At 37.4% G+C, this 21,276-nt stretch overlaps 1 protein-coding gene across 1 annotated transcript in view; it reads left to right on the top strand.

Annotated features, from left to right (window-relative positions):
* Nucleotides 1-21,276, top strand: part of RyR (Ryanodine receptor) — a 407,955-nt gene that overhangs the window by 158,140 nt on the left and 228,539 nt on the right. The window contains exons 11-12 of the mRNA XM_017608916.1: nt 8,040-8,417; nt 8,475-9,256. Of these exons, the coding sequence (XP_017464405.1) occupies nt 8,040-8,417; nt 8,475-9,256 (1,160 nt within the window). The remainder of the gene's footprint in view (nt 1-8,039; nt 8,418-8,474; nt 9,257-21,276) is intronic.

The following is a 21,276-nucleotide window of genomic DNA, read 5'->3' as shown; positions in this document are numbered from 1 at the left end:
AAAACTGCGCTGAGAACATCTGCGAGCCTTTAACAACTCTATTCAATTTGTCACTTAAACATGGCGTTTTTCCGTCAGCCTGGAAGGAGTCCTTCATAATACCACTTCACAAAAACGGCAGCAGGTCGTCTATAGAAAACTATCGAGGCATAGCGAAACTCTCCGCTATCCCCAAATTATTCGAAGCAGTTATTGTTAACCAGCTGACATATTCTATATCTTCTTCAATTACACAATCTCAACACGGGTTTTCTAAAGGAAAATCTACTATGACTAATTTATTGGAGTTTACAATTCATGTCTCAAACGGTTTTAGAGAAAATGCTCATACCGACGTAATTTACACCGATTTCAGTAAAGCTTTTGACAAAGTATGTCACTCATTTCTCATCCGTAAACTCGACCTAATCGGCTTTCAGCCCAGTCTTCTTCAATGGATCTCATCTTACCTCTCTGATAGAACACAAAGAGTTATTGTTAATAATTGTACTTCCAACATCATTAAAGTTTCTTCAGGAGTTCCTCAGGGAAGCCACCTTGGACCGATTCTGTTCCTGATATTCATTAATGATATTTGTTCTATAATAAAACATTCAAAAATTTTAATGTATGCCGATGATGTGAAACTTTTTAAAACATTGTCCTCTATCGAAGAAAGGTCTTTGTTACAAGCGGATCTGAACAACGTGGTTAGTTGGTGTAATGCAAACTATATGCCACTAAACCTTCAAAAATGTAAAGTTATGTGTTTCTCTCGGAAGGCTGTTCAACCAGCTGTTTATTCAATATCAAATTATAATCTGGAGCAGGTATCCAATTTTGTCGATCTTGGTATCACAATGGATTCCAAACTCAATTTCAACCATCATATTAATGTTACAGTCAATAAAGCCAAATGCGTTTTTGCATTTGTAAGGCGATGGTTAAAAGAGTTCAAAGATCCTTATGTTACAAAAGCTCTTTTTACCAGTTTAGTTAGACCTATACTAGAATACGGATCTATTGTTTGGAATCCCCGCTACCAAGTTCATTCAGAAAGGATTGAATCAATTCAAAAACAATTCTTGCTTTTTGCATTGCGTAATTTTAACTTTGATACAGATTACAATCTCCCCCCTTACACAAGTCGTCTAAAGCTCATAAATTTGCCTACACTCGCAAGTCGTAGAGAAATGCTGAGTATAATATTTATCGTAAAATTAATCACAGGCTTGATTAATAGCCCGGCCCTCCTGGCTGAGGTAAATTTTAATGTTCCTTCTCGAGTGTCAAGACACTTTCGACCTCTATTTTTAAAGCCATGCAAAACTAATTTTGAACTAAACGAATCATTCCGTGGTTTATGTCAAGATTTTAACTGTCATTCCAGCACGTTTGACGTATCGGACTCGATTTTTACTATAAAGAAAACTATTATTTCCACTCTCAATAATTAAGAAAACAGGTCGGAATATGATCAGGTCCAGGCCTAAATGACGCTTTTAAGGTTTTTAAAGAGTGTAAAACTTCATCGGAAGATATTACTGGAATATAAGCAGAGTTGATTGGACAAAGCTCGTACGGATAGTCTCCACTTATAGGGAAGTCTACAGAATAATTGGACCTAAAGAACCGAGCAAACATGTTGGCAATGAGTTGGCTGTCGCTAGATACAGTGTTGCGATAATGCATAGCGGACGGAAAACCATGTGCCTTACGCTTTGAATTTACGAAACCATAAAATGATTTAGGATTGTTAATTAAATTCTTCTGGCTTAAATATAAAAAGTACATCAGTAGTCACCTTAAATTAAACGCTGCACTTAACTGCGAGGGTGATATAGACTCCCTTGTTGAACATTTCAAAGAAACCTTTACTTCAGCCGCTGGCCTGGCAACACCAAATCAAGTCCAAGTACCCCCTACGCATACATCAGTTACAAATACCGAGATAGAAAAACTTGTGGCAGAAAAGCGGCGCCTAAGAAGACAGTGGCAGAGCCATCGTTCACCAACCTCACAGCTACTGTATAAAGCTGCCAGTAGAAAACTGAAACAAGTACTCAAACGTGCAGAGGATCGCAACTTGCAAAGGTTCATTAAGAAGCTTTCCCCGAATTCTACTGAAAGATACTCCCTATGAAAATCGCTAAAATACTTCAAACCACCAGTGGCTACGGAAATGCCAATTACGAACCAAAGTGGTACCTGGGCTCGTAGTGAGCAGGAGAGAGCCGAGTGTTTTTCACACCATTTAAAGAATGTGTTTCAGCCAAACTGTCCTACGAACAACTTCAGGCTGCCACATCTAACCAAAAATACAAATGAGCTATACACACCTAGCAAGACGAACTCTTTAGAAGTAAATGCTATAATAAAGCAGCTTAATCCAAAGAAATCGCCGGGTGCTGATTTTATAACTCCGAAAATGCTAACAGAGCTACCGAATGTTGCACTAGCAATTCTTTCTGACCTTTTCAGCGCTATCCTCAAATTCGGTTACTTTCCGAAATCATGGAAAAGGTCGAAGATAATCATGATAGCCAAACCTGGAAAGATGCAACACAGCCGTCCTCTTACAGACCAATAAGCTTACTGCCCTGTCTTTCCAAAGTATTCGAAAAAGTACTCCTATCAAAGATATTTCCCTTTCTCCATGAACGCAAGTTAATACCAGCGCACCAATTTGGCTTTCGAGAAAAACATGGTACAGTTAAGCAAGTTAATCGAATTACAAATGGAATCAGAAGGGCATTTGAGCTCAGAGAGTACTGCTCTGCAATTTTTCTCTATGTGGCATAAGCATTCGACAAAGTGTGGCCGGAATTCCACAAAATATTTGAATCACACATAACTAACAGAAAATTTGCTGTAAAAGTATCTAATTTCACTTCAAAAGACATGTCGATAACGGCTGGCGTTAGTCAAGGTAGTGTACTCGGGCCTATGCTGTATATCATCTGCACTTCAGATATTCCAACTAGCAAGGATATACTCAAATCCACCTTCGCTGATGATACCGCCTTAGTAAGTCGTTAAAAATGTCCCAACAGAGCTTCAAGAGTGCTATAGGAACATTTACTACGCATAGAAGAATGGCTGGCAAACTGGCGCATAAAAGTCAACGAACAGAAGAGTAAACATACAACATTTTCACTCAGACCGCAAGTATGCCCCCCATTCAAATTAAAAAATGTCCATATTCCACAAGCCAATGAGGTGATATATCTAGGAATAGACTTGGATAGGAGACTAACTTGGCGCAAACACATTTCAACCAAGATACACAAATGAAGCTAAAGTCAGCTAGCGTGAACTGGCTTATAAACAGTAAATCAAAACTGAAACTAGATTATAAAGTACTTGTATATAATACAGTGATTAAGCCTATATGGATGTATGGTATTCAACTGTGGGGTAGGACCTGTGCAACCAACATTGACAGGATCCAAAGATTCCAATCTAAAACGCTAAGTGCCTTAACGGGAGCACCGTCGTATGTCCGCAATGAAAATATACATAGAGAGCTTGGTATACCGATGGTTAAATCTGTAATCGACAGCAGCAGAGAAAAATATAAAATAAAACTGCGTAACCACCCAAATCCACTGGCAAGTGGCCTGTGCAACACAACAAATATAACACGCCTGCGAAGAAGAGATCTACCAGCCTTTCATTGAGCGACGTTAAACCAACAGGGCTCAACCCCAGGGTTTGAGTTATATTATTGTAAATTAGACGTAATATTTTTAAACTTGTTGTTAGGCTTGATAGATGTAAAATAAGCAGATCCAACAAATAAATGCAAGTATAATAAAAAATAATAATTTAAACCCTTTTCGAATTCTGTGTACTCTTGTTAGCGGTAAATCTTGTTCCCATCTCATAAGCTGGTAACAAAGTATTGCCCCGTGAAATATGCAATGCCAGAATTTCCACAATTCTTCATAGCTGAATTACTGAATATTTTAACCGCTTTACCAACGTAACTAGAATCGCGGTGATAAGAACTGGTAACATTTTTTGGTAATAAAATTTTTCGGTTATAAAATCTTTGCTAACGTGCAGAATAGACCTGTAATGGTAAAAAGTGAGTCGGAGGTCTCAAAATAATCGTAATGCTTATTAAAGTCCTGGCATAGGCAACGAAAAGCATAATGCATTTCAAAATTTGTTCTACAAATAGTTAGCTTAATGGGCTTGTAATGTCTAGAAGGTCTAGAAGGAATACAAAACGTGATCTGGTTCAGTAGAAAGGGACTATTGACCATCCCGTTCAAGATCTTAATCATGAACAAAACCCCGAGCATCTCTTTACGGCTGTGAAGCGTTGGCAAATTTATGAGCTTCAAGCGGCTTTTGTACGGTGGGAGATTTAATGTCGAATCCCAAGGCAAATTGTTTAATGCGAATAATAAGAATTGTTTCTGTACCGACTCGAGTCGGTCAGAATGCGTTTGATATCTAGGGTTCCATACGACGGACCCGTATTCTAAGATCGGCCTGACTAGAGAGGTGAAGAGAGCTTTAGTGACATAAGGATCTCTGAATTCTTTAGCCCAACGTTTGATGAAAGCCAAGACGCCCTTGGCTCTATTAACACAAGAGTTTACATGGGACTTGAAATCAAGCTTAGGGTCCATGGTTACACCTAGATCGATGAAAGTAGTTACCTGATCAACACTATGTTCACAAATGCGGTAGCTATAAGACTGAAAGGGTCTTCTGGATAAACACATAAATTTACACTTCTTCAAGTTAAGTGACATAGAATTTACTTCGCACCATTTAAACAGATTACTAAGGTCCGCCTGTAATTGTTCCCTGTCTTCTGGAGCACCAATGAACTTAAATAACTTAACGTAATCTGCGTACATTAGGAAATTCGAGTATTTCAAAATATTTGGAAGATCGTTGATGAATAAAAGAAACAGAAGGGGGCCAATGTGGGGAGTGAAAAGGATAGCTAAAAGTTTTTTCATTTGGCTCGACGGAATAGTTCGATTCAAAATAATTTGCAAACATATCAGCAATCATATCATCATCACTAGAAATAACGTCATCTAATTTCTGTGTTGAGGGTAACCCATTTATTTTACGTTTGATTTTTTAAGTGCTTTAGCTCCGAGGTAAACCGGTAATTTCTTTAACAAGAGGAATGAGTTTACTGAATATATTATTCCTGATTTTACTAAAGTGTAAGGCACTGTTCTCTACATCCCCATCGTACTCAGGCCAGATTATTTCAGATATAGCTATTTTAAGCCTGTCGTAGTTAGCGTATTTGAAAGAATATCGCCGACCTTTTGGCTTTCTAGTTTCAGGACAATAACATGAATCGTAGGATGGTGCCAAGGACAACTCAAGTGGTTGGTGATAAGGGTCTATAGGTATAACTAAAGGATCGCCGCGTATTATAGTGCATTTAGTAGGATCATCAATAAACGCTAAATTAAGACATTTACCTAAGTTGTTGATAACTGAATTAATCTGATATAGAAAATTTCATAATTTAAATCAAAAGACTTTAAGTATAGCTCGGTTAATTTTGTATTTAGACCTCTAACATTTTGGTAATAAATATTGAAGAAAAAATTACTTATTATTATTAAGTTTTTTGATCCTGAGGAGGGAATTTGAGCAGTATTTTCATTCCGAGCTCGAGGTTTAAACTCAAACTATCGAACTAAAGCACCATTGGGCCAGAATGAACCATCACCAATGTTTTGAAAATGGTCGGCGGAAATATCAATTTTGAAGGAAGATATGATTCTTTGGCATGAAAAAATTAATTTTCTAATAGCTATGTGCCGGGGGTTAAGCTTTGATTTTATATAAGACTTAACATCTTCTAAGGAAGTTTCACTAGAAAAGCGCGCAACACAGATTTATTCGCGGGAACTACGATTAATTCTTTGGGCACCGGAGAAGGTCCACTTTGAGATGTAAGTTCAGACGCAGCTGTCGCTTTGCTGCAGATATAACTCAACACACGGAGAATTAAAACTTATTAATTCCTTATTTAAGCCGGGAGTAGGCAAAGAATTAATTGGCAGAATGTCAATGTCTAAAGCAATGGGATTAGGAACAATGCTGTCTCCTCCATGCTTTTTTGAAGCTTGTTTAAGCTTGGGTGGTGGAGAGGATGAAGATTTAATGCACTTAAAGTCTTTAAATGCACCCTCATATTGCCTAAACTTTTCTTTTAGAAGTTTTAACTCCTTACCCAACTCCTGGAAGCCACTTCTGGCGCTCCAAAGGTCAACTTCCGTTGATCTGCACTTGGGGCAAGACCAACGAACACCTTTGTTATCGGTTATGATATCGGCTACCCTACCATTGAGACCGGCACATTTTACGTGAGATAAGTCATCACACAACCAACACAACGCAACGCTCTAAGTCGATATTAGTGGCTTCCTGGCGGCATATAATTAATTATTTAGGGAAATGTCTGTTTAATTCTTTTTAGTGGATGAGTTGTCTTTACAAAAATACCAAGCAAGTTCACATTGCAGATAACGAATTTTTCGATTTTTGCCCACTTAGGCGGCACTGTGCGCCGGCTGGAAAACGATGAAAACAACGTAAACAGCGTTAACAGCCGGCAAACTCACGGACGACACTTATTCCACTCCCACAGGCGCAGGAACGTATATTTGCCAATTTTTTTAAAATTGAAGTGTTTTAATACGGGGTATTTACTACTACTCTTGGTCAAAATCGCAAGTGCAAAAAATATTTGTTTGTTCCGATTTTGATCGTTTCGTTTCTATTCACGTTGCGCACGGTAAGTGCATTTATTTGGGACATTAGGTAGGTCGGCTTTTGTAAACAAAAGGTAAGGTGTGCTCCACTAGTGGTCTTTTAAAACCTTTATAAAGCTCTGCATGAAAATTTTGAATTTCATACTATATATTTCGTTTAATTATAGAAAGAAGTTTTTGTAAACCATTTGATGGTGATTTGAGATCATACTTATGGCATCTTCTCAGTTTCCTTCAACAAAAAGCGCAAATGATGAAACTAAAGGCAACAACGAAACTTCATCATTTTTAAAATACTACAACTGGAGTTATTATAGACAAATACAGTGGATCAAAAAAAAATTTTAACTATAACTATAACTATAAACTATACAAAAAAGCAAATAAGCAAATGGATGTATAGAATTGACAACAACAACCACGCTGTCGAGTTTAAATAGCGGCAAATCAGCTGCACTTGATAGTAGTTGGTTGAATAAGGAAAATGAATTAGCAACAAGAGTTTACGGGATGTACATAGCTCAGTGGTTAACGCTTCTGACTTTGAACATCGAATTCGCAGGTTCGATCCCTGCTGAAGTCTAGAAAAAAGAAGTCTGATGAGGAGATGTGGTGATCTCCGAAATAGTGCTATAACTTCTACCGCTTAGACTTTGTTGCTTTTTCAATTTTTCCTAATAAACAATCGTGGTACAAAGCTCAATAAAAATATTAAAAATAAAAATGCTAACAAGCCACAATAACATTGACAAATAAAGCTTTTTAATTTTGAGTTATTCAAGAAAGTTATTCAAGTATTTAAAATGCTTTTAGCGTTAGGACTGCATTTTTTTGGTTTTGTTTTCAACTATGTATGTAAGGTGTTCCTTTCATATAAAAAATAATAAAAATTATTTGTTACGAAACAAGTAATTTTTAAGCAAAAAACAAAAGTTCAATTCTCATACAAAAATTTAAGATTATCGTTTATTTCTGCATGATCCAATGATCGGATGTAAACCAAATTAATATGGGACCACCTGTGATTACCTCACCTTTCCTTTAAAAAAAATTATAGAACTCGGTTAACGTGGTCCAAAGGTACATAAACAAAAATATTCCGACGAATTGATAACCTTTCTCCTTCTTTTGAAGTCGGTTCATAAAAAATAACAGACTTATTATTTTTGAAACGTAAAAATTAATTTTAACGTTCGGCTTCGGTTTCGGCTTAAGCCAAAATTACAGCTTCGGTCGGACACTAATAAATATGTAACTTTAAATCATATCAACGTTTAAAATTTACATTTGTAGACCGAAATGCCAGCTACTCCTATGCCACAAGGACCTAAACAGCTAACCTCTACCACGTTGGGCCAACCCCCAATAGAAGCATCTGGAAACGAGTTATTTGACGCAGATTGCTTGAAGCTTATAAATGAGTATTTTTACGGAGTGCGGATCTTCCCTGGACAAGACCCTACTCATGTGTATGTGGGTTGGGTCACAACACAATATCACCTTCATAGTAAGGAGTTCAACAAATCGAAAGTACGTTGCGGCTCGGTTATTATTGAGGATGAATATGAAGCAGTCATGGAACGCATTGATCGTCAGAGCTGTTATGTTGTAAGGGCTGATGAACTTTTTAATGAAGTAACGCAAGATTCTTCCGGAAAGGGCGCCTCCCAGGTAAATATGTATATATCATTACAGACAAAAGATGAATATAATTTATCAATGCTTTAGGGAATGTTTATTGGATGTTTTGTGGACACATCTACTGGTATAATTCGGTTTACGTGCGAGGGAAAAGAAACATCTCACCGCTGGATGATGGAACCAGATACGAAGCTTTTCCCAGCGATTTTTGTGGAAGCAACCAGTAAAGAAATATTGCAAATTGAATTGGGGCGCACATCTACGACTTTACCTCTATCTGCTGCTGTATTGCCTACAAGTGATAAACACATAAATCCTCAGTCGCCTCCTCGTCTTAAAGTTCAATGTCTCAGGCCTCACCAATGGGCACGTGTCCCAAATACTGCTCTTCAAGTACATGCTCTTAAACTTTCCGATATCAGGGGTTGGTCTATGCTATGCGAAGATCCTGTGTCAATGCTGGCGCTTCACATACCAGAAGAAGATCGCTGCATTGACATTTTGGAATTAATAGAAATGGATAAATTACTATCATTTCACGCCCATACACTCACGTTATATGCTGCTCTTTGCTATCAATCTAACTATCGTGCTGCTCATGCTCTTTGCCAACATGTTGATCAAAAACAACTTCTTTATGCTATAAGGTCAGAATATATGAGCGGACCTTTACGTCAAGGCTTTTATGATCTGTTGATTGCCCTTCATTTGGAATCCCACGCTACCACTATGGAAGTATGTAAAAATGAGTACATAACTCCATTAGGAACTGAGCTAAAAGAACTATACAATGATGAAGAAATGTGCCACTCATTACGATCACTCGTAACAGAATCTGTGCGTCCACAAATGCGAATGACTGAGATAACGTAAGTATTGACACTCTTTAATTCAATCCACCGTGACTTAGAGATAACTTACCCAACGACCGCCACATCCATTTTAAAAAAATTACAAGGTAAAGCCATTCCCCCAATTGGTCGGCCATGATTTTTTTCTATCGTTTGCAAGCATTTTAAAATCATATAAAATTTAAAATAAATTAAATTGTTCACAATTGCTGTTGCTTGGGGTTGAAAATGAGAATATGTGTGTGAGTTTGAGTCTGTGATGGAAAAGTGGTCACAATAGTGCCATTTTTGGCACTTTCATTCACAAGGGCACTTTTGGCACAATCCATTCAGTTTTGGCACAATCATAAATTAAAGAAATTTAGCCAGTATATAACAAACAATCATATATTATTGATAGACTCGAAAAGTTAAAAGTAAAATCACTTAAAAATTAAAACAAGTAATTTTTAAGCAGAAAACAAAACCGACTTCAATTCTCATATAAAAATTTAAAATTATCGTTAATTTAGTCATGATCCAATGATCGGATTTAAACCAAAATAATATGGGACCACCTGTGAGGTAACACCTTTCCCTCCAAAAAATTTAGTATTATAGAAATCGGTAAACGTGGTCCTAAGTTATGCGGTAACATACATAAAAAAAAATTTAAAAAAATATTCCGTCGAATTAATAACCTATTCTTTTTGTGAAGTCAGTNTAGTCATGATCCAATGATCGGATTTAAACCAAAATAATATGGGACCACCTGTGAGGTAACACCTTTCCCTCAAAAAAATTAGAATTATAGAAATCGGTTAACGTGGTCCTAAGTTATGCGGTAACATACATAAAAAAAAATTTAAAAAAATATTCCGTCGAATTAATAACCTATTCTTTTTGTGAAGTCAGTTAATAAGGCTCACTATATAAAATTAATAAAAATTATTGAATGTAAAGAATAGTCAAAACTAGTCAAAATGTCGCACTGAAATTATTTCGAACATAGGTGTATGTATATGTGTAAACAGATCCGAATGGGTATATTTCAGTGTTTTCCCCCTTCGTAATTGTAATATTGTGTTTTTTATTTTAATTTATTGTATGTAACTTTTTAAAGACAAGTACAAACTTAGATCTATGACAACCGAAGTCATCAGCTTGTATACTGTGTTATTTTACTATGATTTTACCCTAATAACACAGTAGGGAGGCAAAAATATCACGGCCAAATACGAAAACTTAATTTTGGCCTCTAGATTACGATGGCGTTTTCAGAAAATCCGTATCACGTCAAAATTTTGAGATATTTAGGGGGGAAGTTTTAGAATTCTGAAAGTGAATTTTTCGTCGTTTAAAACACTGTGCTCAGGTTTTGAATTGTTTTCTGGGCAAAGGTTTTGATAACTGCTCTTACTTAACTGGGATCTTTTAAATTCAATGGTGTCCTCCGTTTTTCCAGATTGCCTCTAGTTTTCGAGTTAACGGTGCTTGAAAATCTGCTTAAATTTTAGGTTTTTTGTTAATAATTACCTCAGTTTTAAAGTTATTTTACTAAACTTTTACACGTGACTGTATTTTGATATTACCTTAGCTATTTCTGAAAATCATGGAAATCGGTTCACTATAACATATAGCTCCCATACAACTGATTGTTCAGATATGTGGTTTCGCGTTACAACTCATATTTTATTTCGTAATATTTTTTTATAATAGTAGTTTATACACTGCTTGGACCTGAATTTGGGTTCTTTTCAATCCCACTCTGGCATATTTTTGCAGTCTCTGTTGTACGAATGGCAGTCTATACCGCGTCTAATTCACATAAGTTAAGAACCAAAAAACACAAACTGAAAATCTACGCGCGCGATTACTGTCATATTAATTGATAAAAAACATCGAAAATTTTGCGAAAAACTTTTATTCATCATATCATTGTCTTCGGAAACTCCTAAAGATGAAAAAAATTAAAAAGCTTTGCAATAAATTAAACAAGTTTTGTTTCGTTTGTGGTAAATTCGTTTTGAAATCAGACTAGCGTAAATTAGTCTCAAATAAAAATGCACTAGCATGCTATAAATGGTACTTTTTGCAATCTGAACCTGCACAAAATAAATAAACTCCCGAATTCACATGTATTTCGTGCATTAGTGTGATGAATTTTTGATGGACAAAAAAACGATTTTCGTTACGATTCGGTTTACCAATGATTTGGACAAGTCCCGGAAAACACGAAGTTGAAAATTGTTATGCATGCACCAACAATACATTTGGTTTCAATCGAAAANAACTCCCGAATTCACATGTATTTCGTGCATTAGTGTGATGAATTTTTGATGGACAAAAAAACGATTTTCGTTACGATTCGGTTTACCAATGATTTGGACAAATCCCGGAAAACACGAAGCTGAAAATTGTTATGCATGCACCAACAATACATTTGGTTTCAATCGAAAAAGTAAGTAAATTTAAATAAAACCATGAAATTATGTATAGTTTGCCCTCACCTTAATCGCTGAGTGTATGAAATAGGTAAAAGTTTCTGTATGTTTGGAAGGTACCACGCCTAAGTATAACCAACCGTGGAAAGTCTGCAGCAGATGTCCAAATTAAAAAAAAAATGGTGCAGCACTTTTTTAGTTTTTGTCCGCCGAACACACAAACTTAACATTTGTATATCGATGGCTGAGTGGAAGATCTACCTATCTCGGCAGCCAGTTCGAAAACGCCCTATCTCCGAAAACTTTTCAACAACGCCCTACTTCAGAATTTGATTGAAGAAAGCACTATTTCAGAATTTTATTGAAAACATCCTATCTCAGAATTTTGCTGAAGAACGCCCTATCTTAAAATACATTGAAAATGTGCTGAGATAGGGCGTTTTTAAATCGGCAGCTGAGATAGGTCGATCTTCCACTCAGCCATCGATATACGCATATACTTATAAATATTTAATTCAATATATCGGTTTTGTGTCATCTACAAAGGTGTACCGAGCGCTCATTTACCTGTTGCACATAGTGATGCATTACAAGTTCCAAATCATCCATCCGAACTCGAAACTGTCTATGATTGNTAGGTCGATCTTCCACTCAGCCATCGATATACGCATATACTTATAAATATTTAATTCAATATATCGGTTTTGTGTCATCTACAAAGGTGTACCGAGCGCTCATTTACCTGTTGCACATAGTGATGCATTACAAGTTCCAAATCATCCATCCGAACTCGAAACTGTCTATTATTGCAAAGTCTATGGCAACGCCATTACCACTTGATGATGGATCTGATTACATTCCGATTGGACACAATTTACCGTCTTTCATATCCCAAGAACACCTAAACAGCATGGTGCGTAAATTAAATCTCTCCTATAACAACGCAATGATTTTGGCATCAGAAGTGAAAAGCGTGAATGTTTTAGCACCAGGAGTAAACAAACATAGACAAGATCCGTTTATGCCAAATTTCAAGTTATCGGAAGATGGCACTCAGGCTTATTGCATTGGTGTTGCAGGTTTGATGAATGGAATGGGAATTACTGACTATAAACCCGAACAATGGCGTCTCTTTATTGACGCATCAAAGCGAAGTTTCAAAGCAGTCTTTCTCTATCGCCATAGTAGCAAGAAACCCGTTCCCATCTTGTATGCGGTTGGAATAAAGGAATCATACGAAACAATGCAATTAATCTTAGATTGCATCAAGTACGAAGAGCACAGATGGCGCTTGCACTGTGATTTTAAAGTTCTCTCACTACTATCAGACATGCAAACGGGCTACACTAAATACTGTTGTTTGTTCTGTCATTGGGATAGTAGGGCCAAATGCAATCACTATACCAAATGTGATTGGCCAAAAAGAAAGGAACAATCGATTAGTCAATTCAATATAGTTCATGAGCCCTTAATAGCGCTAAATAAAATCATGCTTCCCGATTTACATATCAAACTTGGTGTTGTTAAGAATTACATCAAACAGTTGGTTAGAGTCAACGAAACTGCATTCCTATATTTGAAAAACAATGCCTTTCCAAAACTTTCCGATGAAAAAAACCGCTAAGGTAGTTTATTGATTGTATATGAGTGAAAATCTCTCAAGTGGTTGTAAACCGAAAATATCTTGACCCTCCAAATTTGGGTGGCCCATTTGAGAGATTTTCGGTCATATATTTTATTATATCTCTCTCTTGCTTTAAAACCCCTATAATTTTTTATTTCAGGTGTGCTTAATGGGCCGAACATCAGAAGATTAATGAAGGATCAAGGCTTCTTGGAAACTCTTGATGGCACAGCAGCCGTTGCATGATATGCAGTTCCGGCTTTAATTAAACACGTTCTGTGTAAAAATCGTTCACCCGAATATACTATTTTTATTGCGAACTTGATGGAATCTTTTGACGCCTTTGATGTGCACATGTCGCTTAAAATCCACATGCTACACAGTCACTTTGACTTTTACGAGCAACAGCTTTTAACAGAAACCGACGAGGTAGGAGAGAGATTTCACCAATCCATTATGTGTTTTGAGGACCGTTCGCTGGAAAACGATTGAATTCAATGTTGGCGGACTTTTGCTGGTCGATCGCAGGAGGCAAAGGATATTAAAAAATCATTCGAGCAATAGAAACTAGCAAAATATGCCAAAACGGGATTGAAGAGAACCCAAATTTAGGTCCAAATAGTATATAAACTAANCAATCAGTTGTATGGGAGCTATATGTTATAGTGAACCGATTTCCATGTTTTCAGAAATAGAAATATCAAAAAACCTAAAATTTAAGGAGATTTTCAAGCACCGTTATCTCGAAAACTAGAAGTAATCTGGAAAACGGGGGACGCCATTGGATTTTAAAGATCCCAATTAAGTAAGATCAGTTATCAAAACCTTTGTCCAGAAAAAAATTAAAAACCTGAGCACAGTGTTTTAAACGACGAAAAATTCACTTTCAGAACTCTAAAACCTCCCCCCTAAATATCTCAAAATTTTGACGTGATACGGATTTTCTGAAACCGCCATCGTAATCTAGAGGCCAAAATTAAGTTTACGTGTTTGGCCGTTTAGCTGTGATATTTCAAAACCTTAAAATTTACCTACAGTGTAATTGAGTGAAGTACATTAAAAATACTATTTATAAAAATACATATGTGGTTCTTAAAAAAGCTCAAAAGAAAGCAATTTCAATTTTGTGGCACTTTCATCTCCTTTTTGGCACTATTTTTGCAGACCATTAGGCGCATTTCTAAATTTGGAATTCCATCCCTGGTTTGAGTTTTGAACATGACACACTTAAAGGCGAGTTCCTATCAGATGGTAGCGGACACTTACAAAATATACCTTGAAATCAGCTGCCCCTTATTTGCAGCATAGCAAATCGTCTACTACCCTATTATGCAGTAGTCATACGAAACTCCGTATAGATTCCCAAATAATCCTAATTCAGGAACAATGGGTATGCCGCGGGCGTACCTGTGGACTTGGAGGGATTTCCTGGGGTAACATCCTTCAATTTAGAAGGACAGTAAGGCCAAATGCACGATGCTTAGAGAGTCTTCTCCCAAGATGTCGTTGCGATAAAAATTGGGTACTGAAAGACGGGAAACGCGCCGAGGCCATCGTAGTCTCCGCTTACCTGTCATACGATTCTATAGTCCCCGTCCCCCTCATTCTAGGGAGATTATGGACATCGTGCAGTATGCCGAGTCAAATGGTAAGGGCCTAATAGTGGGTTGTGACGCAAACTCACAAAACACTATATGGGGTAGCACGAAATGAAACTTCCGTGGGAACAAGCTATTAGACTACATCCTGTCCTCTGAATTGGTAATACAGAATGTGAGTAACAAACCTACTTTTGTCACCAGCAGAAGACAAGAAGTGATAGATCTAACCTTAACCAATGGAGTTATGGCCGATCATATCAAAAGATGGTTGGTCTTAGATGACGAATCTCTATCAGATCTTCGATTCATCGAGTTTCGGCTAGGAACTGACACTTGTCAAGTGCCAGAAGGTCGGAATCCTCGAAAGGCGGACAGGGAAAAGTTTAGGTTGCTCCTTGAAATGAGAATACGAAATCTACTTTGATTGGTTGTTTTGAGGAAGTATGTCCGCTAAGAACAATAGGCTGGGAAAAGCGGTCCCATGGTAAAACGCTGAACTCACCAAACTTCGAAAAAGGTTTAGGAGACTTCTGAATAGGGCTTTAAAAACCCGAAAAGGGGAGGACTGGTCCGGATATCATATCATGCAGAAGGAATATAAGAGGCAAATTCGCAAGTCAAAATTAAGCTCTTATAAAGACTTCTGCGGTAATATCGACAACATTAAAGAGTCTGCCAGGCTGTGTAAGGTACTTCAACAGGAACTGACGGTTAGGCTTGATTCTCTCGAAAAATCTGATGGAACTTATACCACGGCACTGCTAGAGACATACAAAACTCTCCTGGAAACTCACTTTCCGGGTAGTAGGATAATTGCTGACGCAGGTAGAGATATTGTGGAGGGTAGAGCGTCGGGAAGAGCCACCAGACTACTAAACTGGTACATAGCATCACGGGTCGTGACTGAGGAGTCAGTGAGGTCTTAGCCTCTTTTGACGATTTTAAGTCACCGGGACCAGATGGTGTGTATCCGAAAATGTTAAAGAGTGGGGGAGACAGGCTTATAAGGTCTTCAAATAGGGTTTTTAGGGCCTGTCTTGCATTTGGCCACGTTCCCACTCTTTGGAGAAAAGTCAGGGTAGTCTTCATTCCCAAACTAGGAAAGGATGACTATGCGCTGGCAAAAAGCTTCAGGCCAATTAGCCTGACATCCTTCATGCTGAAAAGTCTGGAGCGCACGGTCGAGAAGTACATTAGATCAAAGGTTTTGGTGAACAGCCCCATTAGTGTTCATCAACATGCATACAAAAGCGGAGAATCCTGTGAATCAGCCCTACATGACCTTGTAACAAAGATCGAGGTGGGGCTGGAAGCAGGTGAGTACGCAATGATAGTCTTCGCTGATATTTAGGACGTTTGACAATGGTACTTTTGACTCTATGTGCTCTGCGGCTAGAAGACATGGTGTGAACGAAACCATCATAAGGTGGATTCACTTCTTGCTATCTAGGAGATTGCTAAGCGTGGGGGATGAAGATGCCCTTTGTACCATAGCAGAAGTTGGGAGAGGATGCCATCAGGGCGGGGTGCTCTCACCTCTCTTGTGGTGTTTGGTATTGGACTCCCTACTAAGGGAAATGCAAGACTTCGTTCACATCCAAGCTTACGCGGATGATGTCTGTGCACTGTCATCAGGTAAATATCTCATGGAGGTTTGTGTTAAGACACAGATAACCCTGAATAAGATTGATGGATGTCGCCCAGTGCAGGGTCTTGCTGTCAATCCCAGAAGAAAACCCTAGTCCTGTTTACGCGGAAAAGAAAATTGGAAGGTCTCAACCTTCCAGTGCTTAGGGGCGTAAACTTAAGCCTTTCCGTGGATGTGAAATAGGGGTAACTCTAGATATGAAGCTGACATGGAAAACTCGCGTTGAGCTGAAGGTAAATCGAGCGCTGAAAGTTTTCGGACAGTGTCGAAGAGTCTTTAGGAAGACCTGGGGTCTGAGACCGGCTGTGGTATTTTGGAAATTTCATAGCTTTAGTCAGGCCAATCGTCACGTATTCTGCTGTAGTATGGTGGCGCAGAATCATGATCAAAACCACGGCTTCTGTGCTAAACAGGCTACAAAGAAGTGTGTGTATAGGCATTATGGACGCTATGAGTACAATGTCAGGACCGGCTCTTAATGCTCTGTTGAATTTGTCGCCTCTGGATTTAGCGATCCAAGTGGTGTGTGGCACGACGATCGGAGCTCTGGGCACAAAGAGTTGTTCGGAAGGTGTCAGAGAAATATCCTTTGTTTTTGGCACCAAATGACAAAGTCATACCTTGAGTCTCCTTTGGTAGAAAGTACGTCGTTAGATTTCTTGCAAGGGAACAATGGGGAGATCCAGACACTCTCTTGGGAAGCTCGGTGAAAACTTTCTATACTGACGGCTCAAAGACTGAAAACGGTACTGGAGCTGGATGGCATCTGGACGGAAACTTCAGATGCTTTACCGCTTTGGGTGCAATGACAACGGTCTTTCAATCGGAAGTATTTCCAATACTGAAAGTGGCAGACTGGATAACTGGCGACAGCCAAGCTGCTCTAAAGGCCCTGGAACCCGCTCGAACCTCTTAAAAGTTAGTCCAGGAATGTAAGTTGAGGCTGAACTCCATTACAAGATGGAATGAGCCTGAACTTGTGTGGGTACCAGGACACCACGGTGTTCAAGGTAACGAACTTGCTGATGAACTGGCGAACTGCGGTTCTCTGGAGCGCCCAATTGGACCGGAGCCAATTGTAGGGCCAAGCATAGCGGGAACGATCCGGTGCATCAAGGATCTCATAAGCAAAACTCATGAGAGTCGTTGGTGCACTATTGACACCTGCAAAACAACCAAGTGTTTCCTGAAAAGGCCTGCCAGGGTGGTAGCAAAATTTCTTCTCAGAAAAAGAAAGAGTGATCTACGAGCCCTGGTAGGACTGATTACGGGGCACATTTCATGGGGACGACATATGGTCACCATAGGCATCATCGACGATCCACTGTGTGCATCGTATCTGGAGGACGAGGATAGTACTGAACATTTTCTCTGCCGCTGTCCGGCCTTCGATAGACTCAGATGTAGGGTTGCCAGATTCTGAAATGGAGAAAGGAGTACATTTCTATTTTCGATAGAAAAAAAGCAGTACTAAACTTAAAAAAGGAGTACAATTTTTGTTTTAATTTTTTTGTGCAATTTATTGTTACAAATTACCATTATTTAGGTACAAACAAACACGGATATCATAGAAATATGTTTTAAAGCAACATAAATGTTAAAAATAAATAACTAAATTCTACTAAAGAATTCCAGGCTATTCCTGAATGTATGGCAATTTTTTTTAATTTATATTTAAAAATTTTTCTGATTTTTATACCCGAGCGCCCTGCACCTACCTGCCTTGCTACCATGCTTACACCTTTTCACTATCACACTTAACTTTACTTACTAAGTAGTGTTTGCCACAATATGAATAGCAACGTACAGGGCGTAAAATAATAACTGTCGCAAAGGTTTACCGAAAAATAAAAGAGTTCTTTAAAGATTTTGCAAAAAAAGTATTTTTTGCTAACTTTGTAAATAGTTTACTTTAATTTTATTAATTACTTTTAGAATTTTAATCCTTATTTCCATTTGCCAGCTTTGGAAGATAAATACATGCTTTTTTCAGGTGTAGTTTTTCTTAGATTTTGTATAAAAAAAGAAGAACTGTATAGGTATAGGGTTGGTCGAATGAATGGCCTCATAGTCACCAGTTCCGAGTCTTTTCGATTGCTGAGTATGAGGCCTTATGTTGGACAAAAGACGGAGTATAAAGGATCCAAATGGGGGAAATTAGCCTATGGTTACAGAAGATATGTAATAAAGTAACCGACGAAGACTTGCGTGCCGCTTGAGCTTTTCTGTCAAATTATTTACCGCTGGTAAGCGCAAATGAAGGTTAAAATTTAAAAACTTATTAATAAAATTTATGTAAAATCTGTGGATAATTACCAATAAACTCCTTTTTTCCCAAATTTTATAAAGTTCCCTTTTATTTTTCAATAAAACCTGTGCAAGAGTTATTATTTTACACCCTGTATATGATAAAATATTAATAGCTGGAAAAAGGAGTACAAAAGAAGTACAAAACTAAGAAAGGAGTACATTTCCAGATATTCTTTTTTTTTGGAGTACAAGGGAGTACATTACAATAAAAAGGAGTACGTTTACTCCCAAAAGCAGTACGTCTGGCAACCCTACTCAGATGGTACATTTTTGGGTCGGATGTACTGAGAATGTATGTCACATTCTCTTTCCCTCGACAAATTGCTAAAATTCATAAAGGAGTCTGGTAAGTTTGCAGAGGAGTAATGAATTCCCACCCCCACCTACATATCCTTTTCCTCTAAATCCTGTTTCTTGCCTTAAGTACAATGGGCAATACTGCCTGAGTGCTTTGAAAATTTGTTTTTGCTTTTTCCGGCCACCCAATTTCACTTTTGTGGCACTTTCATCTCCTTTTTGGCACTATTTTTGCAGACTATTAGGCAACATTTGAAATTTTGGAATTCCATCCCTAGTTTGAATTTTGAACATGACACAATTCAAGGCGAGTTCCTATTAGGTGGTAGCGGCAGCCTTCCCAGCGAGTTTGAGTTTTGAACATGATACAATTCAAGGCAAGTTCCTATAAGGTGGTAGCGGGCACTTAAAAAATATAACTTGAAATCAGCTGCTGCGGTAACACCACCTTGTATGAATTCGCCTTGATACAATTTTTCACAGGTGTTGCCTTTCAAGCGAGTTTTGCTTCACATCCAAATTTCTGCTCCCTTATTTCCATTTTGACGCTTCTCAGTGTTGATTCTTTTAGTTTTAGTTGGGTTTTTGTTTTCACCCAATTTAATTATTATAATTTTCCAAAACAAAAAAAAAAAACAACGATTGAATAAAGTCAGGTACAGGGATGCCAACTATAGTGAGCCTAATTCCACAAAATTCCTGAAAACATTCCTTTATTTTCAATGGTATTCCCCCAAAATATCTTCTACTATTTAAGGCACTCCATTCTCATAGGAAAAAACATTAATAATTATGAGATAACAGGGACAGTATTTTTTAATAATTTATAAAANTTTTAATAGGAAAAAAAATTAATAATTATGAGATAACAGGGACAGTATTTTTTAATAATTTATAAAACTAATACTTCTGAGTATATTTCATAACGCATATCTATCATATACATATGCATGTATGCATATCGGGCATAGAAAGACTTTTCCTTAGGATCGTGTATTTCCCAATGAAATTTTTGTAATTTTCTGCAAGTCGGACTAAAATCAAGAGAGGTTTTATTTTTAAATAATTTTTTTGTGGTAAAATTGCCTCAAAGTGAGAAATGTCAAATATAAACGTGAGCATGAGGCTATTACGTTATATTTTAAACCCGTCACACCGTAATCTCATTATTTGTTATTTCAAGTTGTAATTTATTTTTAATAGGAATGTTCTAATAAAAGTCGTTTGTGTATCGCATTCCCCATAAATTTAAATCCGAGAAATTCAAATTATACCAAAATCGTGGAATTTTCGTCCGGTTGGCATCATTGGTCAAATATAAGCATTTTGAAATTCTTTACTAAACAAGTGTATATTCTCGGTTTTGGAAATTTAATTTTTCCCTTACTTTAAACTTTTTAGTGTTAGTAGCAACACCGGTTGGCATCATTGGTCAAATATAAGCATTTTGAAATTCTTTACTAAACAAGTGTATATTCTCGGTTTTGGAAATTTAATTTTTCCCTTACTTTAAACTTTTTAGTGTTAGTAGCAACACCGGCGGATTTTCCTTAAGGCCCAGTAGACTTGCGGCTAGGACGGCCAATATAGCAAAAAAATACACTGATTGTAACAAGAGACGCACGACCAGGGTTGCCACTTTGGTAAATTGTTACCAAAATTGGTAGAAAAAATTTGGGTTGGTAAAAAGGTAAATTTTTTCTCATTTTGGTAGATTTTTGATGAACTTTCCGTTCTCGATTTATTTTTCGTAGTTATCTTTAAATATATTATAAATTTCTTTGCATACTTTTTATATAATTACATACGTATAAATGTATATCGATATAAGGCGAACATATCGCGCTCCATTCAAATTTAATTTTACTGGAATCCCGAGGAGCTTTTGATTGCCTAAATATTTTAAATGATTATTTAAATATAAAGAAAAAATTTACAGGTTTGTAATTACGCACCATGATTGTTCGCAACAAGAATTAAATCAACGCCATTTTTTATCAATGGATAAAAAATAAAAAAAAAAAACAAGTAAGAGCAGCGCTGTCTTCGGCTATGCCGAAGGCTTCATACCTTTCATGAACATCTGCAAATTTTAGTTTGACAGATTACTGATTTTGAATACATCTGCATACATC

This window comes from Rhagoletis zephyria, unplaced genomic scaffold (genome assembly GCF_001687245.7).
Source record: "Rhagoletis zephyria isolate East Lansing unplaced genomic scaffold, Rhagoletis_zephyria_1.1 Rzeph_scaffold_00179, whole genome shotgun sequence".
Lineage (NCBI taxonomy): Eukaryota > Metazoa > Arthropoda > Insecta > Diptera > Tephritidae > Rhagoletis > Rhagoletis zephyria.
This window is presented reverse-complemented; position numbering and strand designations above follow the sequence as displayed.